At 49.2% G+C, this 23694-nt stretch overlaps 1 protein-coding gene across 4 annotated transcripts in view; it reads left to right on the plus strand.

Annotated features, from left to right (window-relative positions):
• The window catches only part of Stx18 (syntaxin 18), a 169741-nt gene that overhangs the window by 91014 nt on the left and 55033 nt on the right, over positions 1 to 23694 (plus strand). For 2 of the 4 annotated variants that reach the window (XM_076863894.1, XM_076863897.1), the window contains exons 6-12: positions 4290 to 4405; positions 10252 to 10340; positions 18007 to 18065; positions 19229 to 19298; positions 21815 to 21895; positions 22547 to 22671; positions 23358 to 23665. In XM_076863894.1, coding sequence (XP_076720009.1) covers positions 4290 to 4405; positions 10252 to 10340; positions 18007 to 18065; positions 19229 to 19298; positions 21815 to 21895; positions 22547 to 22642 — 511 coding nt within the window. In that variant the 3' untranslated portion in view covers positions 22643 to 22671; positions 23358 to 23665. Of the gene's footprint in view, positions 1 to 4289; positions 4406 to 10251; positions 10341 to 18006; positions 18066 to 19228; positions 19299 to 21814; positions 21896 to 22546; positions 22672 to 23357; positions 23666 to 23694 lie in introns of those variants that run through there. The other 2 variants (XM_076863895.1, XM_076863896.1) reach the window with 2 other exon arrangements.

The raw sequence follows: 23694 nt of genomic DNA on the forward strand, positions 1-23694 counted from the left end.
CCTATTCCCTGATGGTTCAGGAAAAAGGGTTCTTTGTACTATACCTCCTTGCTGCATATAGTTGTTTCATAGTGAAATTTTTAAAAACCACAAAATACCATTTTATACATTAGAATGAATGAATTTAAAATGATATATGAAGGGGAGGGCACGGAGCAACTGGAACTCTCATATGTGGCTAATGCAAATATGAAGTTATTCTGTCTGTATTATAAAGAGCCATATGATTATCCAAAGTTAAATGCCATCCTGTGACCCAGAAGCTCGACCTAGATTCTCTATGCCTAGAAGATCCTTTCTCCCCTATGCCTGGCAAAATCTTACCCTTTTCAAGATCTTAACTAAGTGACACCTACCCTGTGAAGCTCCCAATAATTTCTGTGCTCTAAAATAGTAGTAAGAGTTTATAAAGCCTTTATATTATACATGGCACCTTTGGAATCTGTTTTAGTCTTTGCATCCACTCTGAGTGGCCGATGTGAAAGTGGAAAAAGCAGGTGTCTCACCGTCAGGAGGTGAGAGTGAGAAAGCCTCAGTGAGCCACCTTGAACTCTTGAGAGTTCAAGAGGCGGCCCAGGAACGCGCCTGCTGCGGACTGGGCTTCATGCTAGGCTCCTTCTCATTTTATCTTCGCCACATCCCTTTGAGGAGGGTGGCGTTTTCTCAGAGAAAACTCAGAGCGAGAGGATTGAAGCAAGGTCACGCAGCAGATAAATGGCAGGCTAGGACCAAGCCCTCTGTTGTCTCCAGGCCCTCTTCTAAATCTGTCTTTCTCTGCCGATGGCTTAAGGATCCAGCCTCCAGATGTGGGGGTCTGTGGAACTGCTGGAGGGAACCTGATGACCAAGGCAGTCTGCAAGGCAGCAGGTCATCTGCTGAGCACCAGGGCCAAGGAAAAGGCTGCCCACGCCTCTCCCCTGCCAGTTTGTCAAGACTCCTCCTGACCTTCCGCTGGTGTGCCAGCCGAGGGATCTGCTGCGAGTGCACCAGCGCTGGAAGACCCTGCTGAGTAACTTGTGCAGATCACTCAGTGCACCCGCTTCTCAGCTCTGAGTCATGAATGGATTTCATCACTTCTTTTCCTCTGATGGCCTGCACCTTGCTGGTGGCCATGTGTGCTGGACGCGTATTACTTCAGAAGAAATTTTCTTTATCAAACCACTGCCATTTCTCCTTCCACAGTAATGACGACAGCTGCAACAGTAGCAGTAATAGCTCGTACTGTGGCTATTGGCTGTGCTAAGGAAGCACTTGCAAATAAACAAGGAATTCGACAGGAAAGATACCTCACAGCCCCATTTTATAGATGGGAAAACAGGCTAGGAACTGTTAGGCCATTTGTCATTTAGTAACTGTAAAAAAAACCTGAAAATTCTAGTTGATACATGTCTTATTTTAAGCTAGTTTCAAAATTGGCTAATGTGTCAGGTTGCTAAATTATCTTTAGCAATATTTGAGGTAAATTGTTAAGTAGCAAATGTTAAATTTTATAATTATATTTATATACAAAATCAAATGTGGAATGTTTATTCTTAAATAGATTCGTCTTTGGAGCTGTTTGTGTGGTCTCTTTGCGTACTGCATCTTTTTAGGTCTGTCCCTGCTGCCCTTGTCAGGAACTCCCTCTTTGTTGCCAGTGGTGCTGCATCACAGGCGTGCGCCACAGCTGGCTTGTTGGGTCTCACGTGGGCAACTTCAGGTTGCTTCCATTTCTTGACTATTGTGAGCATGCATTTGCAGACCTTCATGTGGATACCTCTTTTCATTTCTTTGGGATGAATACCTAAGTGTAGGTTGCTCTGCCATGGTGGAGATGTTTCTTAAACTTAGTAAGAAATTGCCGTAAGATTTTCAAAATAATAACACTGTTTTACATACCTTCCAGCAGTGTGTGCTTACATACATTTCAGGTTCCCACTACGATCAGGGGCTGATTGTTTCCTAAGCTGTCCCAGTGAGTGCTTGGGGGTTTCTCATTGTCCCACCTTTTCGTGTGTTATTGACCATTTGTATATTTTTTCCTGAAGCATCTATTCCAGTATCTTACCCACTCACCTCCCCCTTTTTTCTTTTTCTTCTTGGTTTTTTTGTTTTGGTTTGGTTTGGTTTTCTAGTAGTGGGAATTGAACCCACGTGTGCTTTACGACTGAACCACATCCCCAGTCTTGTTTGTTTTTAAACTTTGAGTATCTGACTAAGTTGCTGGGGCTGGCCTCAAACTTGCAATCCCCCTGCCTCAGCTTCCTGAGTCACTGGGATTAACAGTCGTGCCCTATGTCTAGCAATATGTTACCCATTTCTTGTTGAATTATCTGTCCTTTTGTTGGTTTGTATAGGAGTTCTTTATCTATTGTTTATACAATTCCTTGGTCAGATACGTGCTACAAATAATTTTTCCTGTTCTGTGGTTTGTTTCTTTATTTTTCTAATGATATCTTGGATGAATAGAAATATGATTTTGAGAAAGCCAGATTTTTGAAATTTTTGCTTTCTCTGCCCAAAGGTCACTAAAATATTCTTTTATGCTTTCTTCTAGAGTCTTTTTGACTTGGTGGTTTGTTTAGGTCTACTGTGTGTGTCAGATTAATTTTTTGATGGAGTGAAATGGGGTTGGAGTTTATTTATTCTTTATAAATATCTACTCATTCCATCAATGTTTGTTAAATAGACGTTCTTTTCCTCGCTGAATTGACATAGTGTGGACTCCAGAGCTAGGTCCCTAAGGTCCTGTCCCAAACCAGCCGTGTGTTGTATGACCCTCCTGAGTGTCCAAATTTCCTCAGGCCTCGGTTTCCTTCTTCATAAAAAGGTCATTACTACTAGTGCCTTCTTTCGATTGTTTTGGAATTGAATACATTTATCCATGTAAGTGCTTATTAGAAAAATGGCCAGTATATAATAAGCCCCCAGTAAACATTGGCTGGCATTAATAAGTCACCCTTACATGTTTCCGTTGTTCCCTTACTTACAGCCTGCCTGGCAACATGGACTTCATCACAGACCCTCCTAGCACTCTGCCTGGGATTTTCACAGTGTCATATAAAGCTGTTACAAGGCCTGTTGTTTCATAACAGGGCCTGTTGTTTGATATGGCTGTGTCACTGTAGTAAAGCATAAGAAGTAAAATCAAGAATCAATAAATGGGATGGATTCAAACTAAACTTCTTCTCAGCAAAGGAAGCAAAGTTTTTCTCTCTCATTAGCCGTTTATTGGTATTTGTAAAGCATCCATTTATTCAACGTATACTTACTGAACACTATCAGTTTTCCATTACTGTGACAAAATAGTTAAGATAACCAACTTAAAAGAAGAAAATGTCTATTTTGGCTCATGGTTTCAGAGGTATTGGTCACTTAGCCCTCTTGCATTGGGCCTGGGGAGGCAAAGGCGGTCTATTCACTTCATTGCAGCCCGGAAGTGAAGACAAACAGGAAGGGGCCAAGGTCCCAATATCCCCTTCAAGTGCATATCAGTGACCTGAGTACTTCCCACCAGGACTCACCTTTAAAGGAGCTATGGGCTGGGGACTAGGCCTTCGACACATAGGCCTTTGGGGAACCCTTATCTAGACCATCAGCAAGCACTGAATGCCAGGATCCAGGGCTAAGCAGCAAACGTGACTCATGAAGGCAAAGAGCTGCTCTCACAGACGACAGATAAAAGACAGGGCATGACAGACCCATCACTGCTGCGGAGGAAGCAAGCAGGTGCAGAGGAGTGACAGGGTCCTTGGGTAGCAGGGAGGGCCTCTCTGAATAGGTGTAGCTACGCCCCCTGGGTGGAAAAGGAGACCCCTTGTGGGAAGAAGTTCAGGAAGGAAGTGCAGAGATGGGTCCACCTCGGAGGTATTAAAGACTTGTGCTTTTATAGTTAAACTAAGTATTACTTATATGTGGGTATATAATACGGGTCAAAATTATGTGTCTACTGTATATATATGTACACACACACACACATATTCAGCAAGACTTTTGAATTAGTGTAAAACTAGTGGATTAGTGAACATCCAGCTTTGGGTTTGTTGAAGGTAGGGCCTTCACTGCCCATTCACTAAGTGTGGTGTCCATCGGGGGCATTTCAGACTGCAGCCTTCTACTGATGCTGTTCCCATGCTGTGGCTGGGGACACGGAGGGTGCACAGCCCCTGCCTGAGGCAGCAGTGCCTATGCCTCTTTACAGTGCCCTGTGGAGGTGTGTCCAGACAGCCGCTGGTCCATGAGGCAGTGACTCTCTTCTGTTGTCAAAAAGAGTAGCATAGGTTTTATAGCAAACAATTGTTTGTTTTTAGATCTAAGCTGGAACCTGAGCCAAGTACAAAGACAAGAGAATCCACATCCTCTGAGAAAGTTTCACAGAATCCTTCAAAAGACTCTGAAGAAACACTTGCCACTGAAGAGCATCCAGGTATGAGTTAAAGTTTAAGCCTTGCCCTGCATTCCTTCCTCACGGCGCTGGCCAGAGTGCAGAGGAGGACAGAAGCAGCAGCCCAGCCCCTGCCAGCTGCGTGTGTGGTTGCTTGAGCCAAGGCCGGTGGGAGGTGGCCGTGGTTTTGTCTGTCCACAGTTGGCTGAGAAGAGCCGTCCAGTCACCTGGGAGCTGGGGTCCAGATGAAAGGGCCTGCTTGAGCTGTACACTGCCCCGGGGATTGGGCTCTGCTGAAGGGCCAAGGGAGGCAGTGCTACCCTCCAGGCAGAACCCTGTGCTCTCGGCATCGTCCTGCCAGTCCTGCCAGGGCGAGCGTGTGATCTCAGTGGCTTTCATACCTGGTCAAGCCAGCAGGACAAGGTGCAAGAGTGGGTTTATGTGCTGCCTGTCGCTGTGGATACCAGGTACCCCATGACTTTTTAGATTTTATATCCTATTGTCATGGACATCTTCATTCTGTGTGCACCCAATGCAGAGGACGCCTGTTAGTGCACGTAGCACAGAGGTTTCCATACTACGTGACTCGCAGGCAGGGGTGCGCTGGGGCCAGGAGAAGCTGGGCACCTTTGCTTCCTCTGTTGTGGTCTGTCTTGGGGTGTGGGGCTCAGGCCCGCGTGCTCACAGGCGTGGTTGTCACCCTCACAGCAGCCCCCTGCAGGTACATTCCAAAAAAGCCTCTCTTTTTTTCAGAGAAACCCCCCTGAAAGGCTCACAAAGACTCACAAAACCTGGGTGACTTGTCCAGGATGGGTGACTTAGAACTGGCAGCTGCAGAATTCATGCACAGTTCTGTTTTCTGAAAAGTCCTGTTACTCAGGCTGCCTCCTGTCTCTCCATCTCATTTATCCCTTGCTTCTCACAAGCAAGAGCATTCACTACACACCGTGGCTTCCTAAGCCTGGCCCATGCCACAGTTCCTTTCTAAAGTTCAGAACAGCTTTTAGGAGGGACTGGCAAGGAGATGAGCATTTATGGAGCTCTCCACTGGTACCAGGCACATGCTGGGCATGTTAAAGACGTGATGTATACTGGGCCTTATGAGGTGTGTGTTATTGTCAGCGTTTCAAATGTGAGGAAATGAGTTGAGTGAGATTACATAACCCATGCACAGTCTAGCACCAAGAAGGACAGCACCAGCTTCAGTGTGGGCCATGCTGTTTGCAAACCTGAGCCCATTCCTGGTGACAGCTGCCCTGACTCCACAGGCAGGAGCTCAGTGTACCTCCTGTTCCTACCCACCCTACCATCACCCACGAAATCATGGGCTTCTCAGAAGATAATGTGTATATGCGTCATTACTAAATTTACTCAGTCCACGCAGCATCCACATCTGCTCATTCATGCATGTATTCAGGAAATGCCGTGAGGGTAGATGAGAGTGGGAAAGCCAGTGCAGTCTTGGGGCTCCGAATCTCCTATGCAGAACTGGAGCCCACCTGCTCTGCTGGGTCCCAGGCCCAAGCTTTATCTTGTGCCAGGTGCCAATTCATTCATGGGTCTAGGGGCATGGGAGTGAGCAGTGTGGCTGTTAGGGATACAGCAAGGAGCAGAAAATCAGCACCTCTCCTTCAGCCCATTGGGAAGCAGATGCTAGCTGCTGTCAGTTATGGTGCGTGCTGTGGAAACAGGTGTGTGCTGTGGCTTGTCCCAGAGGTGCAGACCTTGATATTTCAGTTAAGACCTGAGGCATTAAAACCCTGTGGCCCCTGGGAGGATTGTTGCAGGCAGAGGCCCAGGACACGAGTGTGTCTTGTGTGGCTGCTGAGCACCCAGGGCTGGAAATGGAGAGAGAGCAGAGGGGCATGGACTGGGAAGGTGCTGGGAACTTGGTCCTGGGGGCCTGTAGGCCACAGGGAGACTGTGCCTTTACTGAGTAAGACAGGAAGCTATGAGCAGATCTGCCCAGAGGATTGTCACACTTGACTACATCTCAGTAGGATCCCTCTGGTCATCCTGTTGGAATGGAATGTTAGAAAGCAAGGACAGAAACGAGTGGCTGGGAGGCTTCTAGAGCTACCAGGAGCAAGGCAGGGGCGGACTGCACCAAGCACAGCAGCAGTGGTAGAATGCCGGATGTCTTCTGAAATAGAGCCACAGAGTTTGCCTTCTGGGTGTGGGGCATGAGGAGGCACCAAAAGAGCCACTGTGTCTTAGGCACCTGGAAGGAAAGAGCTGCCCTTTACTGAGCCGTGGAGGACGATGGAAGAGCAAGCTTGGTCAGGAATGTGGGTGGCACACGTGGATGTGAGATTCCTAGGGGAGATATTGAGTAAGAAACTGGGTTCACAAGTCTAGAGGTCAGGGACGGGGTGTAGACAGTCTTGATCCCTTGAGACAGGCTGGATTCACAAGGAGTGAAGGTTAGTAGGAAGAGAAGGAAGGACTTCCTATCTGACTGTCCCTCCTCTCCTCTCAGTAGTCCTCTCTGTTTTCTTATTACCTGTCTTCCCTGCTAACCAGAAGTCCCACAAGTACAGGAGTGTCTACGTCTTGCTCATTCCTGTATCCCCAGTACTGGAGCCAGACTCAACCCACAGGAGGCTTCAGCAAATATGGCTTGGAAAACTGCACACATGCATAAGTCTCTGTCTGGAACCCAGTTGCTCCTCCTTACTGTGGAGAGGAATCAGTTGCCTCGGCAGGGTAGGAAATAAGTGGTCAGAGTGAAAGAATGCTGCTCTTCATGGTTAAAGTCCATGTAGGCATGAGGTCATCTCCTGTCTAACCCAGCTCTCTTGGTCTTCAGGAGAGCACTGATTGGCATGTTGGAGACAGAGAAGAGTGCCCCTTTGAAGGTGTCTGGAGCCCAGCTCCAGCACTGACAGCACTCAGAGCATCAGTTCGCCCATTTTTAAAATGGTGATGATAGTACCCACCTTTCAGGGATGTGGGGAGATTAGTGGTAGTCACTGGAGCTAAAACCTTTCATGCTTCAAAGGACCTCATCAAAAAAGTGAAGACAACCCACAGAATGGGAAGAAGTGTTTGAAAATTATATATCTGATAAGGTGCTTGTATCTAGAATATAGAAAGAACTCTTTACAACTCAGTACTACAAAAAAAAAAAAAAAACTAGTTAAAAATCAGCGAAAGATCTTAAGTTTCTTAAAAGAAATATCAGATGGCCAGTAAGCACATGAAGAGGTGCTCCGCATCCTTAGTAATCAGGGAAATGCAAATGACAGTCCCAGTAAAGAACCAGCTCACACCTGCTAGGACTATGGGAGAGTGCAAGAGCAGGTAGCATCAGATGTCCCCAAGGGTGCAGAGAAGCAGTCTGGGCAGAAGACTGTGTTTTGTGGCAAAATTAGGCTTTGAATTGAAGCACAGTAAGAAGCCACTGGTGGGTTTGAACCTAGAGCATGATGTGGTCTGGTTTAGGTCCTAAAAGCCCTGAGACTGCTGTGAGGGGTTAGCACAGAGGCAGACTGATGGGCCAGAAATCTTGCAACAGCCCAGGCACAAGGTAGCGTAGGCCTTTAGGGAGGCCATGGTAGAGGGGTGAGAGTAGCACTTGCTGCATTTCGGAGCCTGAGCTTATCTGGTAAGTGGAACATGAGATGTGAAGGATGAGAACAGCCGGGGTGAACAGCCTGCAGGCTTGGGGTTGGAGCAATAGGTAGACAGTGGACGAGGAATGGTGGCCTTGCTGCCTGAGGTGAGCACAGCTAGAGGTGGGGTTTGGCACTAAGGCTCAGGAGAGTGGGAAGGAATCAATACAGTGGCCTGCAGGCCTTCTAAGATGCCCTTTGGATGTACAGAGTACGTGTAGGAGTGAGCAGGGAGAGCTTAGAGCTGGGGTAGGGGGTGTTCCTGAGAAATAGGCAGTTTGCAGCCATTGGCCTGGATGCATCCGAGAGAAAGAAGGGATGAGGAGAACCCAAAAGTAACGGGAGTTAACTGTGGGCTGGGCCAAAGCACAGAAGGCCTTGAACACTAGACCAAGCATCTGAACTCGACACCACTTTGGGTGCAGCATGCAGTGAGCTACAGGGTTCAGGACAAGGCTTCAGATGGCCACGGAATCGAAAGTGCTATAAAGACCTAGACTGCTTGGTTCAGACATGAACAAGGTTTATGTGTTTAAAAAAATTGAAATGGGCACCGTAATGAAAACAGACAGTAGACAGCAAGCTCTTAGGGATGGAGTAGGATGGATGGAAAGTGCAACTCCCCTGCCCAAAGGATGTCATCTCAATGAAATGGTAGCTTGGTTTGTAAGGATGCGTTCAGCCAGGACTTATAAATATATTTTTCCTGTGATGACAGTTGTGGTGAAAACGGTTTTCCTGCACTGTTGTGGTGGAAGTGGAGGATTTTTGTGAAGATTTCTTTCCAGTGACAACCACATCTTTCATGGCTGGTCTGCTATCTCCAGCCTGCTGCTGTCATGAGTCCTTTTCATGTCAGAAGACCCTGGACTTGTGCTCATCTCCCAGGACTGAGATCAACTACAGGAAATTTACTGAGGTTGAGGAAGAAAGGGAAAAGAAATGGTATTGTCTTTTGAGTTGATGGCAAGCTCAGAGGTACTGCTGGGACTCACACAGGCACCTTTGGAGGCAGAGACCTCGTTACAGTTCTCCTGGAGGAGTAGTCCCTGCCCTTTTGCTGCTGTCCTCAAGCCCTGGGTACAGTCCATGCAGATCTCTCCAGCATTGTGCTGAGAGCAGACCTTTCTAGGAGCCTGCCTTCTCAATAAACTTCATCAAGGAGCCGTCACTTGACCAACCATGATCAAAAAGTTCTCTAGATTAAATTCTGCACACCCTCCTGTTCAGCAGTTCCGTGGCCAGGCACCCGTCTTGCAGAAATACTCCACAGGGGCATACAGTATTAGACTAGTGAACACTGACCTAACTGAAGGTTTACCAGTGGAGTTACAGTGACCTAAACTGTATCCGGTCAGACACTTATGCCTGTAACCCCAGCAACTCAGGATGTTGAGGTAGGAGGATCTCAAGTAGGAGGCCAGCCTGTGTAATTTAGTGAGACCCTATCTCAAAATAAAAAGGAATAGGGGTGTAGCTGAGTGGTAGGTCATTTGCCTAGCATGTGAAAGACCCTGGATTCCATCTCCAGTACTGCAAAAACAAACAACAACCAAAACCAAACCAAAGAAAACCTTGTATCCTTACAATGGAATATTAAGCAGCAGTTTAAAGAATGAAGTCAAGCTATTTGAACTGATGCAAAATGATCTCCAAGGTAGATTGATAAATCTGAAAAGCAAGTTTGAGGACAGTATGTTATTGTTGATATCTGTGAAGAATGAGCCACTGCACTCACAAGATTGTATTATTTCTGGGTGTGGGAGATATACAAGGAATTGCATATCTATATGTGAATATGCTTAGATAAAGTCAAGGAGGCTACATCAAAGCAGTGACTCTCAAGAAAAGGAATGAGATTGGGGAACAGAATTTCATATATATATTTTATTTTCCCAGTGAAAGCATTCATATGTTGTAACCTTTTAAAAGTGGAGGGAGGATGTTAGCGTGAGAGTGTGTTGTAAAATGAAATGTACTAAAAAAAAAACCTGGTTCTGAAGAATGTCCATTTAGTCTGCAGCCACTGTTGAATTCAGTACAATATTGAAACTGTCCCTATCTGCCCCACCCTCACACATATACACCCGCACAAGTCCACACAATTTAAGGCCTAAATATTGCTGCATATTGACCAACGGATAAATAGAGACAGAGCTGCAAAATAACATTCAGTCTCTTGTTTGTAACACACCTGTATCCTATGCTAAAATGACTATTTGGCCTTCTATTTTCATTTTTTTTTTTTGTTATTTTGTTTTGTTTTTTTAACAGAAAAGATTTTGACCGAAGCACAACCTGAATTAGGAACCTGGGGAGATGGCAAAGGTGAAGATGAATTATCCCCAGAAGAAATACAAATGGTAATGCCATTCTCTGCCTCATTTTTTATTTTTAACGAGTTATCCTAAGACCATTTCATTGAGTAGTAGCCATCTTAAATGCCCTTCCCTGATATTTGTACCAAAGTTTTAAAAATATAAATATATATTTTATATATTCCCACTTGATTTCCTAATTCCTTATATGCTTTTCATGTGTTTTAAATTTGCAATAGCATAATTAAAAAAGAAATTGCCTTGGGATAACTTTACTAATAATAGATGTTTTTTTTCACCAGCATAAAAATCATCTTTAGATTAAATGGGTCTTTTGTAATTGCCACAATGGCACTTTGTAATTGTTGGAGTGACTGATGCTATGGTAATGAGGGGAAAGCTAAGTAGCACCTCATTGCTGAGATCACCTCCGTGTGGTTACGTTCCCCTGTGGCTGGCTGCTCTCCTTTGTCATCTCTGGGTGGGTTTAGAAGGACACTAAGAGGTTGGGCCAGTGCTCTGCAGCTCATCCTCAGCACTGTCTGCCTGCGGCTCCTCCCCCTGTGTTAGCAGCTGCTTCCTGGAGTTGCCCTGATGTCATAGTGTCCTTGTCCAGTTCCCACACAGCATGCTCCAGTAGCAGGGCCTGCCAGTCAGAGCCCCTTCATGATTTCTGAGCTTTCTAGTGTCTATTTTCCTCTTAGTGCTCTTGATAGTGGCATGAAGAGGTGGTGAGGTGTCACCTTCTCCTCCTGCCTTTGGCAAAAATTCAGAAGGGTCTTCCCAAAGTGCCCTAACAAGTAGGGAGTAAGTCTGGATTTCTAGCCTCTGTGCAGAGGAGGAGCAGTGCAGCCAAAGCCTGTCCAGTGAGGACGGCCTGGTCTCCACCCAGCCTGGACCCCCACAGGTTGCTCCACCTGAAAGCCCTTTTCTCTCACTCCTGTCATGTCTGAGGTCTCCGAGGTTATCTCTTCAGAGAGCCTCCCTGGCCTGGCTCCCAGCCCCATCCCAGTGCTCTACTTTATTTCCCCTCCTCTTCACATGCAGGTGCCACGCAGGCAGCATCTTGGGAATCATTTGTTGGCAGATAAGTGACTCTATTGAGCACAGTGTAAAAGCCATGGTCTGTTCTAACAGGTAAAACAGGCTCCTCAGTAGTAACTACTGGCATGCTGTCTTCTCGTGTAAAGTGATTATTCATATCTATGAATGCCCATCTGCCAGGCCTTTCACACATTGTCTCATTCAGTCTTCACTATGATCAATGAAGTAGGAATGGCCACTATAATACAGATGAAGAAAAGGAGGCACGAGAGCTCCTGAGCCCTGCCCAGGGTCACGGCCAGCAGAGCAGCAGAGCCAAGCTCTGGGCCGTAAGTTTCACCTCCAAACCCGGCGCTCTCTGTACTGTGTCCCTGGTGGGTTCTGTGGCCTAGGTGCATGGGGCCGCACACAGCTAGCACAGCAGAGTGCCGTGGTCCATACAGCCCCTGGGGCCCCCGACATGCTGAGACCCAGGGGATGGCCAGTCCGTGTCTGCCTCTTGAACACTTGGATATGGGACAGCTGGACCTCAGTTGAGTTTGGAGTACCTTTCATACAGGTGTGGACTGACACACTCTTATCCACCTCACCTTGGAAGAATGAAACTGATCCCAGTGATCGTTAACAGTGACCTTCCCGGGGCTTGCCTGAGCTACTTTCTTTGCAGTTATAAGCAGGCTATCTTTGACCTGTACAGACAGAAATAATCGTGAGCTAAGGAAGTAGCCCAGACGCCTTGAGGCCGTGAGACTCCCATCTTCCTCTCCAGCAACACTCAAGGTCCAGAGTCTACCCTCTGACTTTGTTTACATGCCTAACTCACTGCATCCAGTAGGACACGTGCCCTGGGAGCCTTGTGGCATGCAAGGTGTAGAGGTGGCTAGAGACTACTGCAGCGAGGACTCACCGAGGCAGCGCATGCATCCAGGCTGGCATGGGGGCTCCAGGGAGCAGGACTGAAGGGAGAGAATGGAGACAGACACCTTAGTGATTGTGGGGCACGAGAGAGGAAGGAGGAGCCTGAGCTTTCTCACATAGACAATCAGGAGAAAGGGGACACAGACAATGGACCGACAGGGAGATGCTGGATTTCACATCAGAAAAGTTCAGGCTGCCTGTGGACAGGGAGGGGTGCTCTGGTGCACTGAGGGATCAGGGCACAGGCTGGATTGGAGGAGGTTCTCTAGAAACAGCATACATGGGAGAAAGGAGAAGGAGCCCCGGGTGTCGCCCTGGCACACTGCATTGGAGGCAGGCTGCGGTGAGGAGCTGGCACGGGGGTACGTTCCCTTCTTATAGATAAACGATGGCAAAGTTTCTTAAAATCTCGTAGTTTTTCATCAATTTACATAAAATGATTTAATTAGTGGAAATGATGAGATGTGTTCCCCCAGACGTCATGCTCTTACCACATCCCTTTCCTGGAGACAAAGGTGTGCAGCCCTGGCTCTTCATTAAAAAAGAACACATTGTTCGGGTGGCTGGAAGTTCTGGGCCGGACGGTCTTTGCACACACCGCTGTTCTTCATGAAGGAAACAGCCAGGTACACATAGTTGGCTGTGAGAGGACTTTGTGTTGGCCCCGTAGGCAGCAGTGAGCAGCATGAATGGGAAAGCCCCTGGGGGTGTGCTGCATCTGGCTGTGTGGAAGGATACAAGGAAGGCTGGCAGCGAGGCTATCTGCCCTCACCTGATGCCATAGTCCCACAGAGACAAGAGAACGTGGGCTCTGATGACAGGGTCTGTTAGGAATCCCCCCCGTCACTTGCAATCTTGTAATCTGGGAAAGAAAATCAGCCTTCAGCCCAATCAGAGTGGATACCCCATAGCATCGTGGCAAGTGCAGGGTGCAGTGGCACCTGGAGGAGCCTGTGGCAGGCGGGCACTGAGCTCGGCTCAGCACACACCCGCCTCGCATCAGATACACGTGGGAAGACAGAGGCATGCTACTCAGGCTCCGCGTGTGCCGCACACCCAGGGCAGCATGGCCCTTCCTCCCTTGCGACTGGGAATTCCTCCTTCCATTCCTTCCTGTCCTGAGTCATCAACTAAAAACGTGGCCTGGGACCCTTCCCACTAGCCCTGAGTATTTCAGTGTCGTGGCATCAGTGACTAAAGCCACCGGGACTTGGTAATGTTTGTGTCACTATGAGTGGATAGGCAGTGCTCCTGAGATAGGCTAAGGTCTAGGTAATGTCTGTCTCATTGGGACTCGTAGCTAAGTACCATTTTTTACAGTGTGACTAACTCAAATCCTATCAAAAAACTTAACTCTGAAAATGAAGAGAAAGCCATACCTTACTGTTGGTTTCTAAATTGGAAAGTGGTGCAGCAAACTGGTCATAGTTCATAGTCACTCTTTCAGAGTTTTTCCTCAGGGTAAAAGAATGAATTAAACCCAATACTATATTAAAATAATTCATTATTTCACTCAGAGGAGCAGTGTTTACATGTTGCAGAACGGTTTGTATGATTTGCACTGTGCATTTTCATTTCTGCCTCTTGATACAAGTATACAAGAGCTTGTTAGTTAGCAGGTGTTCTGTGGTCAGGCTGAGTGGAACCAAATTGTTTTCTAATGTTCTATCAAGAAGTCCTCCTTCTTGTCATTTAACTTAAGTAAAACCACCTACATTGGTTTGATATATTTCTTGGGAATGTTTAAGACAGGTGACCTCTGTCTCTTGGATCTACATGAGAAGTGTCCCTAGTGAGTGTCGCCTGTGTTGTCCCATGAAATCCCAGGCAGCCAGCTGGCAGGGCTTGCCATGCATGGCCAGGCTCTGTTCATGCATCAGGGACATAGGAGTTGTACAGCCCACAGACCCCAGGCCGGCTCCAGGCTCAGAGGGGCACCAAGTGAGCATTAAGGAGAGGGTCGCAGAGTGGGACATGTTGAAGGGCTTGTCATAGAGAAACATCTTGGCCGTGAGCCTCTGAGCTGAGGGGCCAGACAACCATCTAGGAGGCCCAGCGTCCTCATTTGGCTACTCTTGCTCTTTTCCATGCGGATTCTTCTCAAGCCTCATTTTATACCCAAAGCCTTTGAAGAAGAGATTTATCTTTTTAAAACTATAGTGACAAGGATTAGATTAGAAAAGGATTTCTATAATGATATATCCACAGTGTGGAGCTGTGGACTTGAAGCCAGATTAGAACCCCTGCAGCAGAGCCCTGCTGAGAGGGCTGGCTGGCCCTGAGCGAAACACAGTGGCTGTCACAGTGCCAGGTGCTGCTGTGTGCACATGGTCCAGGTGAATTTATGCAGCCACATGAGAGAGGGGGTATTGCTAGCCCTGTCTTACAGAGAGCCTAGGCCATCTGCCCAAGGTTGCCTAGCTCCCTAGACCCTGAAGCGGAATGCTGCCTCACTACTTAGAAGTCAGAGGTGGGAAGGGGGTCTGGCTGGAGGAAAGCATGTTTGACTAGGAGACCTGACAGTCTGGAGCAGGCGGGCCCTGGCAGGAGCCCAGAACAGCAGCTGCCACTGTCTCCTGCTGGAGGGCCTTACTTGTCCCCACAACCCATTTAGGCCTCTCGTCCTTCTTTTATTTACTTTCATACTGAAGTAAGTATTCCTGAGACTGTAGCCAAACTCGTCTTCTGGGGCATATACACAGCCTGCCTGTGGTGCTGACTGGGCCTTTCATTCAGCACTGCACTGGCAAAGTCCCCACATGTGTGGAGAGAGGACATGGCCACATGGTCAGAGGGGGACCGTAGAAGAGGGTGTATGTGTGCGTGTTTCCCAGTGCCTGAGTGAAAGGGCCATAGCAGCCTCTAGAACTTGAGACCAGACAGGTGGAGGGGCTTTGAAGTGTCTAGCCCCTAACCGTGCACGTCTAGAATCTGCCTCCCGTGGTTACGCTTCCTGAGAGCTTACGGTGTGCCGTGCACTGTGGTAAACTACTCACTTTGGTTTAACTCGTGTTCCTCCTGATGGTCCTGCTGCTCAAGTACCACCATTCTCTCCATTTTGACAAAGACTGAGGTTCAGAGGAGATTCAGTTACCTGTCCAGGGTCATATAGCTTGGAAGGTGAAGGAGCTGGAATTCCACAGCTGTATGACCCTGGACAGGTAACAGGAGCAGGCAGGGGAGTGTAACACTCACCACCTATCCACAAAGAAGCTGGTAGGCACCCAGAAGCCAGTGGCTGGCCCAGAGTCACCTAAGCGTTCCCATGAGACCATAGGACTGGCTTCCACATCCACCTGGCCCCTGCCCCCAGCTGGAGATGAGTCATACAGGTGTGCCATGCAGATACCACTGAAAACTACCCTGAAGCCTTGTGCGGGAGACTGATGTAATAGCACCTGGCTATTTCCTGGCCTGAGCCTGCCCACCTGGTAATGATGACCTTGTACCTGTTTGTGAGGAGCAGGCTTTTTAAAGGCTTCTTTCATTGTGACCTGCTCTCTGAATGAAGCTGCTTTCCACCAAAGATCCTGGTCTTCGGCAGACCTCCCTTCAGCCCTGTCACCTCAGAGGCATCTGTTCCTCTTGCTCAGGTAGCATTGAGAACCCATGGGGTCACAGGAAATGAGAGCCAGAATGTGTTCCCAGGCCTGGCCAAGCTGAGGCTGCTATGAAGCTTTCAGCAGTGGCCGCTTTTGAGGGGTTTGGGAAGGGCAGCCTGTGCCACATGCTCTGGGCTTGGGAGGAAACAAACAGGCTTTGTTCCCAGGGAACATTCCAGTAATAAATCACCTCAGACCACCAGTTAATTTTGTTAAGGAACAGTTTCAAAGCATAAAAGGACTGTGGATTTAAAAGGGCAGAGCCATATTTTATCATTAGAAAATTTCAAAGAAAATGCCTTCCCCCAAAATCCTGAGTGACACCTGAGAGAATTAAGTCAAAGTAAATAAGCGCCTGCAAGCTGAAGTAATTACATGTTTTCCTTAAATACTGGACTCTCAAGTCACTGCTGAGTTGACAGTTAACAGAGCTCATCCTTTCAAAGTCAGAAGTGAAATTTTTACTCTCTGATGCCTAATTAAAAGGGACCTAAATAGCACCTACCAACCGCCAGTAAGGCGGCCTGCTGTGGTGAGGCGGCCCTGCAGGGGACTGCCCCACACTTCTACCCTTCCAAAAGCATTGCCAACCCACCCATTTCCTGACCTGGCAGGTCAGAGGTGGAGCAGGGGCCTCCCTGTGTTTCACTGAGGAGCAGGACTAAGAGGCCCAGCACAGGGCTCAGGCTTTAGGCTCCAGAGGATAAAGACAGCCCTCCTGGCCCCAGACAGCACAGAGGAACTGCAGGGAAAGAGGCTCGGCCAGCCATGAGGTGTTGGACCACAGAAGAGGTGCCTGTGTGAGGTTTTGAAGGACCATTTGGAGCTCCCTGGCCACACAGAGCTACCCCATACAGAGAAAGGCAGGAGATGTGGTGTGTCGCTCCTGCCCCGCACAAACTGCAATACAGAGGTGGGCAGTGGTCAGAGCATAGAGAACAGTGAGACCTGTCCTTTCAGGTGGAGGGACGGGGCCAGCCGGGAGCAGTTTGCTGTGAATGGCATTTGACCAGGGAGTAGAAGGCAGATGGGAGCAGGCTGCAGACAGCTCACCAGGCTAGCCATGAACCAGGTCCTGGTGGATTCTGGAGCCTGGGAGACTGAGGGCCTCACCTCCAAGTGTGCCCTTCCATCCTGCTCAGTGCCAGGCACAGAGCCCCAGAATCTAACATTTGTAGATTTGGTGGCAGCTTTAACAATGTAAAAGAACGAACAACTGGAATGCTTTTTCAAAGGTGGGTTCACATGTTTCCTGCCCTCCGTTAGGTCATAGTCCCTGGGGAGCTTCAGACATGCCCAAAATTGTGCAGCTTCTTCTACAAGGCAGAACATTATCAGTGTCCTATTGTATTTGCAAACAAATGCTCAGCCAAGGACAGAAAAATGAGAAATGACTTGGAGTCAGGACAGGTCTCCTGGAGAAGTGGGCCCAGGGACCCATGGCTCAGCCTCCAGGAACCCGACAGCGCACTCTGTGGTACGCCTCACATGTTCACCTCCTTTCCTTTGGCCAATTACAAGTTTTCAAGAATGACCAGGAGAGAAGCTGCTAGTTCTGCTGAGTTAACTCTGCTTTGAGAGGTACTCCCAATGTCCCTGGGTGTCCCTGTGACCCTCCCCTTCCAGCCTGAGCCCTGGGACATATGGCTCTTCGGGCTCATGGGCCTCTGCTCTGTTGAGCATAGCCAGAAGTCAGATGGCCAGGTCAGCCTCTGTCCCATGCTTCGCCCCTCCTTCCCCAATCCTCCCCACTCCAGATCTATCTCCCTTCAAAAATACTGCTACCTGAGACAGGCAGCAGGCTATGGGTACCCAGGTTTGGGGTGGTTGTGGAGCCTGGGAAGCTGGAGATGGGTATGGTTACAGGCCAGCCCACGAGTGCCTGTGCAGTCTGAAATGCCAGCTGTGTACTTGGAGTTCAGATGATGGGATGGAGATGCTGAGCCACAGCCCACACAGCAGCTCTTTCAGGTGTATGTCACTTGCTTCCCAAAGCAGGGGTGTTTTTCACACTGGTGCTCACAGTCTTCTGGCAACCTGGTGTGGCACCATGCTGGGAGGAGGGACTGGGCAGAGAGGAGGCAGCACAGGTTGCAGTCACCTCAGCTCGGCAGGATGTCATCATGAGTGTGTTTGTCTCCCCACAGTTTGAACAAGAAAATCAGCGGTTAATTGGGGAAATGAACAATTTATTTGATGAAGTAAGGTATGTATATGGATCTTGTGGGAGCCGAGGGTCTGTGTGCCACCTTTCCAAGAACTTGGAAGTTTATTTGTTTTGGTGCCCAGGCTTCCACATTGGCCCTGGAGCTGCTTACATGCAGCCTACCTGACAATGGTGACAGGGTCTTGGGCCTGTGGGAGGTGACTGACTACCTCTGCCACCAGGCTCCCAGATGGTACCCCATCCATAGAGGAACAGATAGTGGCTGCAGGTCACCCTGAATGCATGACACCAGCTGCAGCATAAGGCTGTTTACATGCAGTCATTCTAAAATGACATGAGGCCCCTGAAGGACCTCTCCCTTGGCCTGTCTCCTAGTGGCCAAGCATACGCCCTCCTTGGCCCTTCAGTGAGAGCACCCAGGCCTCAGTTGCCATGGGCATGTGTAGAGAGTGCAGAACAGTGAAGCCTGAGTCTGCCTGGCTTGTTGCCTTGTGGGCACACCCTCAAATAGAGCCCTCGGGTGGGACCCACACTAGGTGCAGACTTCCTCGGTGCAAGGTGTTGGCCCCCAGGGCCTGTCTCCGCCCAGCCTCACACTTCATCCCAGCCCTGGCCCTACCTCCTGATTCTTCTCCCAATCTAATACCTGCTTCCCTGGACTGGAGGGAGGCGCGGCTCCCTCTAGACACACATAGGCACCTATGCTGCTGCAGAACAGGGAAGGGGCTCACAGATGGCTGAGTCTGGCACTTCCTTGCCAAACCCAGGTAGGATGTTTTCAAAGCGAGTTGGAGTTTTTTTCCTACAAGAGGGAGCTGGCTTGAGTGGGAAACACCTTTTTTAAGTTGGGTCCTCAAAATGTTCTGACATGAGTCCACAGCACATGTGACTAAGTGGCCAAGCCAGACATCAGGCTTACCAGAGACTTTGTGTTTTGTGTCTAGGGCATAACTCCACACTCCCCAGTCCCCAAGAACTAGCCCAGACTGTAGGGGGCACTTCACATGCCCACCTTCAAGACTGAGGGACAGTTTACACAGTTGAGTCCAGTGTACTGGACCAAATGCCATCTCCTCTTCCCCACTTGACAAGGCCTGTCCTTTTCTTTCTTTCACCTAGCAAAGATGGTTTCTTTAGAAATGTATGAAATTACCAAGTGCTGAGAGTTCATATGTAACCCATGGATTCTTGTTTCTATGAAGGCAAATCGAAGGGAGAGTGGTTGAAATCTCCAGACTCCAAGAGATATTCACGGAAAAGGTTTTGCAACAGGTAAACAAAAACAGAACACGGCAGTTCTCAGTTTTAGCTTAGAAAAGAAATGCACTGAGCCCTGGGAGCACCTCCCGCAGGTATCCGAGCCCGGCAGCTGTTACAGCATTGGCTGCTGTAAGCCATGGGCACCCAGAGCTCTTTGAGTAAAATCCTGGTGGCCCCACAGCAGCCTCTCAGGACCAAGTGACTGTCTCCTGGAGCACATGGTACTTGGGAGAAGGCAGGCCAGACCTAGTTGTCAAGACAACTCTTGGCTGTAGCTGCCCTGGGGTGAGCTGGGGAGCTCCCCTGCACTGCAATTCCCTGTCCATCAAGTGAGGTGACCTGCAGGGTTGCCATAAGTTTCAGAGGCATCCACACAGTGCCCGATAGGGCATAGATTTTCTATCACCAGTGTTACAGGAGCTCAGACATGGCCCTCTCAAAATGCCGGGCCCATACCCTCAGGAGTATTCTTGTGGGAATAGGATTGTTATCTTACAGGAAGTTTCATGCCATATCTACCATTCCAAACTTTTTCCAGCCAGTTATTGGCAAAATTTTTTAAAGTCCAATGAATTTTCCCTTTTGGGTTTTAGCACCCACAGACTATGGGTTTGAAAGACAAAATCTGTTTGCTCTGGCGTGTTAGACTGGGCTAACACAGCCACAGTCAGATCACTATAAAGGAGGTAATTTGGATCTAATCCCACTTTGGAAGTCCAGGGTCACGGGAGTTGCCGTTTGAGCAGCTCCTTATAGGGTCTGCTCGGTTTGTGTGCCATGCCAGGATGGAAGCCTCCCTCTGCGGTGACCTCACTTCCATGGCCATCACTTCAGCTTCGCAGAGCGCACCAGCCCGTTCCTGGAAGAGCTTGCCCAGCTTGCCATGCATGCATGGCAGGGACTGTTTCTCCCAGGTCCTGTCCTTACCTGTAAGATGGGGCTGATGTCACTTGCCTCACTCAAGTGCCTGACACACCTGGTCCATCACAGGCTCTTAGTAAGTGGTGACTGACATTATTTCCAGAGTTAGCCACCACAAATCTGGGTTGTGTCCTATTTTCTAGGCATGGCTGTTAGCCACTGGCAAAGGGAATATTCCTGGAGTGTGTCTTAGACACAGTGGAAGGCAATGAGGTTGGCCCGGAAGCAGAAGAGGTGAGGTCTGCGCTCCTTCGCTCCTTCTCAGGCTCCTGTACTCAGCCCAGCTACTGAGGAGCGCCCTTGCTGGGACTACAGTGACCCTCCCTTATCAGTGGCTACCTCAGAGCCCTGAGCCAGATGGGTTGCTCTTTTTTTTTTTAAATAATAGTTGATGAAGTTTTTTGTTTTGTTTTGTTTTGTTTTTTTTAGAGAGAGGTGAGAGAGAGAGAACTTTTCTTTTATATTTATTTTTCAGTTTTTTTTGGCGGATACAGCATCTTTGTTTGTATGTGGGCTGAGGATCGAACCCGGGCCGCACGCATACCAGGCGAGCGCGCTACCGCTTGAGCCACATCCCCAGCCCCGATGGGTTGCTCTTAACAAGAGGAGAGCTGCTGTCCTGCTTCCCCCAGCTCCTGCGCTCTGCCTAGGGAGGTAGCAGATGGAGCTCCAGCCTGAGCCTTGCCTTGGTGGCTCAGGTCTTGGAGACCTAGGACACTGCATTCGTCTTCTCTTACATCGTGTTGCTGCTTGCCTGTAACAAGTCCCTCATAGGAACGGAGGCAAGGTTCAGGTAGCTCCTCCTAAAAGGCACAGCTACAGAGCAATACTGGCCCTTATGCTTTTGTGTAATGGCCATTACAGGGAATTGGGTGGCCAAAGCCTGCAACAGTGGCTTCTGCACAAACCGTGCCAGCACCCACTCGCCACCCGGGTAAGGGAGACAAACCGACACCACTGCTCGAAAGGCTAGCAGGCCTGGTCCCCTCTGCCAGTTGTGGGTGCAGGAGCAGTGTTCACATGAGACCAGGGTCCCTTACTCCTGAGTTTTCCAGGTGTTTGGAGGGAACACTTCCTACAAGTATCATATCCCATTTGAGTTTCAGCCTGCCTGGTAGAGCTGAGGGGAAGACATAAAGCACTTTTTTTTTTGGAACCAGAAGGTTTATTTAGAAGCACCTGAGTTTTGAAGCTCATTTCTCTAGACCTTGGAAAGAATAAATGAGGGATTGAAGGGAATGCCCCCTGGCATGTAGTGCCGTTCCACAAACAGCAGCTCTTAGGTTTCTATCCTTGTTATCAGCAAGTGGCTTGGGAGAGACGGAAGGTGGGGAGCAGTACCAGCTCTGGGGTCCAGCAAGGTGAGTCTTATCCCAGCCCTGCCTCTGGCTTGCTGGATGACTCAGGCTCAGTTACCTCAGAGTTCCAAGTTTCCCTTTCACGAAGCTGGGTGCCAGCTTTCATAAAGTTCAGGATGCCATGAGGATTCATGGGCCAACAAGTAAAGTCTCTGTCCGTTGGCAAGCGGAGGCTGCTGTTTCCAGCACAATGTCTGCTCGTGGGAGGAGGTGGTGGCTATATTTACCCGACACCCTTTCCTTCCACAGGAAGCCGAGATTGATAGCATTCACCAGTTAGTGGTAGGAGCAACTGAAAACATCAAGGAGGGCAATGAGGACATACGAGAGGTGGGTGCTCTTGGGTCCCCTGGGTATGATCTGGGCAAGGCTATGCAGGGGCTTTGGGGTCGACCATGGTCAGTGCCAGCAAGCCACGTGTTCATGAGCCACACTGGCTGACTCCAGCTCGTTGTCAAGACAGTGGCTCCCACCCTCCAAAGCAGCAGTCTAAGGTGAGGTGGACCAGGAGTGGCTAGGTAACTTCTTGAATGGAGGGGTGAGCGTCAGGGAGTGGGCAGTGCCTGGTTGCTATTTGGGGATGACCTTCCAGGTGCTTGCTATTGAGTGGACATTGTTTTCTGAGCTGTCCTTAGGATCAGGTTGTTACAGGGCTGGCACTGAGTCACCTACTGACTGGGGAACACGAACTAGGATTGAGACTGCTGTGCACCTTGAACCCGGAGACAAATGTGATTCCTGGGTGTCGTGTTTTCTGGGTGAATGGGCTGTACTGCCAGGCCAAAGCAGGATTGGAAAGGACAATCCCCTTGTCTTCTGTGGGATTCACCCCACTTGTTGACTTTACTTCATAATTAAGCCACCCATCCAAGGTGACCGAGCAGCACCCAGTTCCTGCTGAGCAGGGAACGCATGGGAATGGTAGGGCACTGCAGGGCTCTGAACCCCAGTCCTGAGGTCCTGTGCTCTCGCCCCACCCAGGCCATTAAAAACAACGCTGGTTTCCGCGTGTGGATCCTCTTCTTCCTGGTGATGTGCTCCTTCTCCCTCCTCTTCCTGGACTGGTACGACAGCTAGCTGCCGCAGGGTCTGCGGCCTTGGCCAAGGTATGCAGGACGAGCATCTGCAGGGGCACCTCTGACATACCAAGCGTGTACTCTCAGGTGTCTGGCATCGGAGGAGCTGTGATCAGGTTTTATCACAAAGTCACTTGAGGGACAAGGGGGTTGAAACAGACATGTACATCACAAAAGGGGTACCCAGGCCAGTGGGCCTGGGCCTGTGCCTGTTCAGCAGCTAAAGAGCAGTGCACAACTTGGGAGTGGTATGCCCGCAGCCCTAAGGCACAAGTCAGCATGAGCGAGAGGTCGTGGACTGCACCTCCACTTGAGCTGCCCTGGCAGGGACAGCTCCCCCAAGAACTGCAGGCCACACTCCCCGGGTTGTCTCAGGGCTCATCCCAGCAGCTGCAGGACACAACTTGGCTAAGGATTGGTGCCTCAGTTCCTTGTAGCTTCTGGTTGCCCGAGTCAGCTGACGTCACAGTGTTGCAGAAGAGTTTCATTTGCCTCATAAACCTAATAAATACAGTTGTGGCCCCTTGCTGCGTTGCCAGTAGGAACACTGCAGTCCAGTGGTTGCCCACCTGCCTGGATGGGCAAGCTCCGAGGTGCTCCAAGGGCTGCCTGCCTGGCTCCATCTGCCGCTCCCAACACTCTTAATGGCAGGGCAGGAACTGGGACCCCTAAGTCCTGGCTTCCTGCTTCAGGGTTCAAGTATTATGTGTTTAAAGGAAGAAGTGGGCCACAGAAGAGCAGGGCCTGATACCCCATGCCTGCACACCTGCCTGCAGGAAGAGTCTCCAGGATCACCTGTTTGTAACTGAAAGCCTGCTCCATGTGGACCATGTCTGCATACAGCGTTCAGTATCCTGGCATCCTGTGGGGATGAGCCAGTTCACACCACTCCTCCTCACAAAATACATGCATGGACAGTCGTTGGGTGGCACAGGTACCCTTGAGTTCTTTATTTGCACCAAGTGAAATGTAGGAAATTATTGTAGTCAATTTACAGTCAATAAAGTACATGTCTACTAGAATACCTGGGGGTGCGCCTGTGTGCTTTGCTTA

The sequence above is a fragment of the Callospermophilus lateralis genome, chromosome 8, assembly GCF_048772815.1.
Source record: "Callospermophilus lateralis isolate mCalLat2 chromosome 8, mCalLat2.hap1, whole genome shotgun sequence".
Classification (NCBI taxonomy): domain Eukaryota; kingdom Metazoa; phylum Chordata; class Mammalia; order Rodentia; family Sciuridae; genus Callospermophilus; species Callospermophilus lateralis.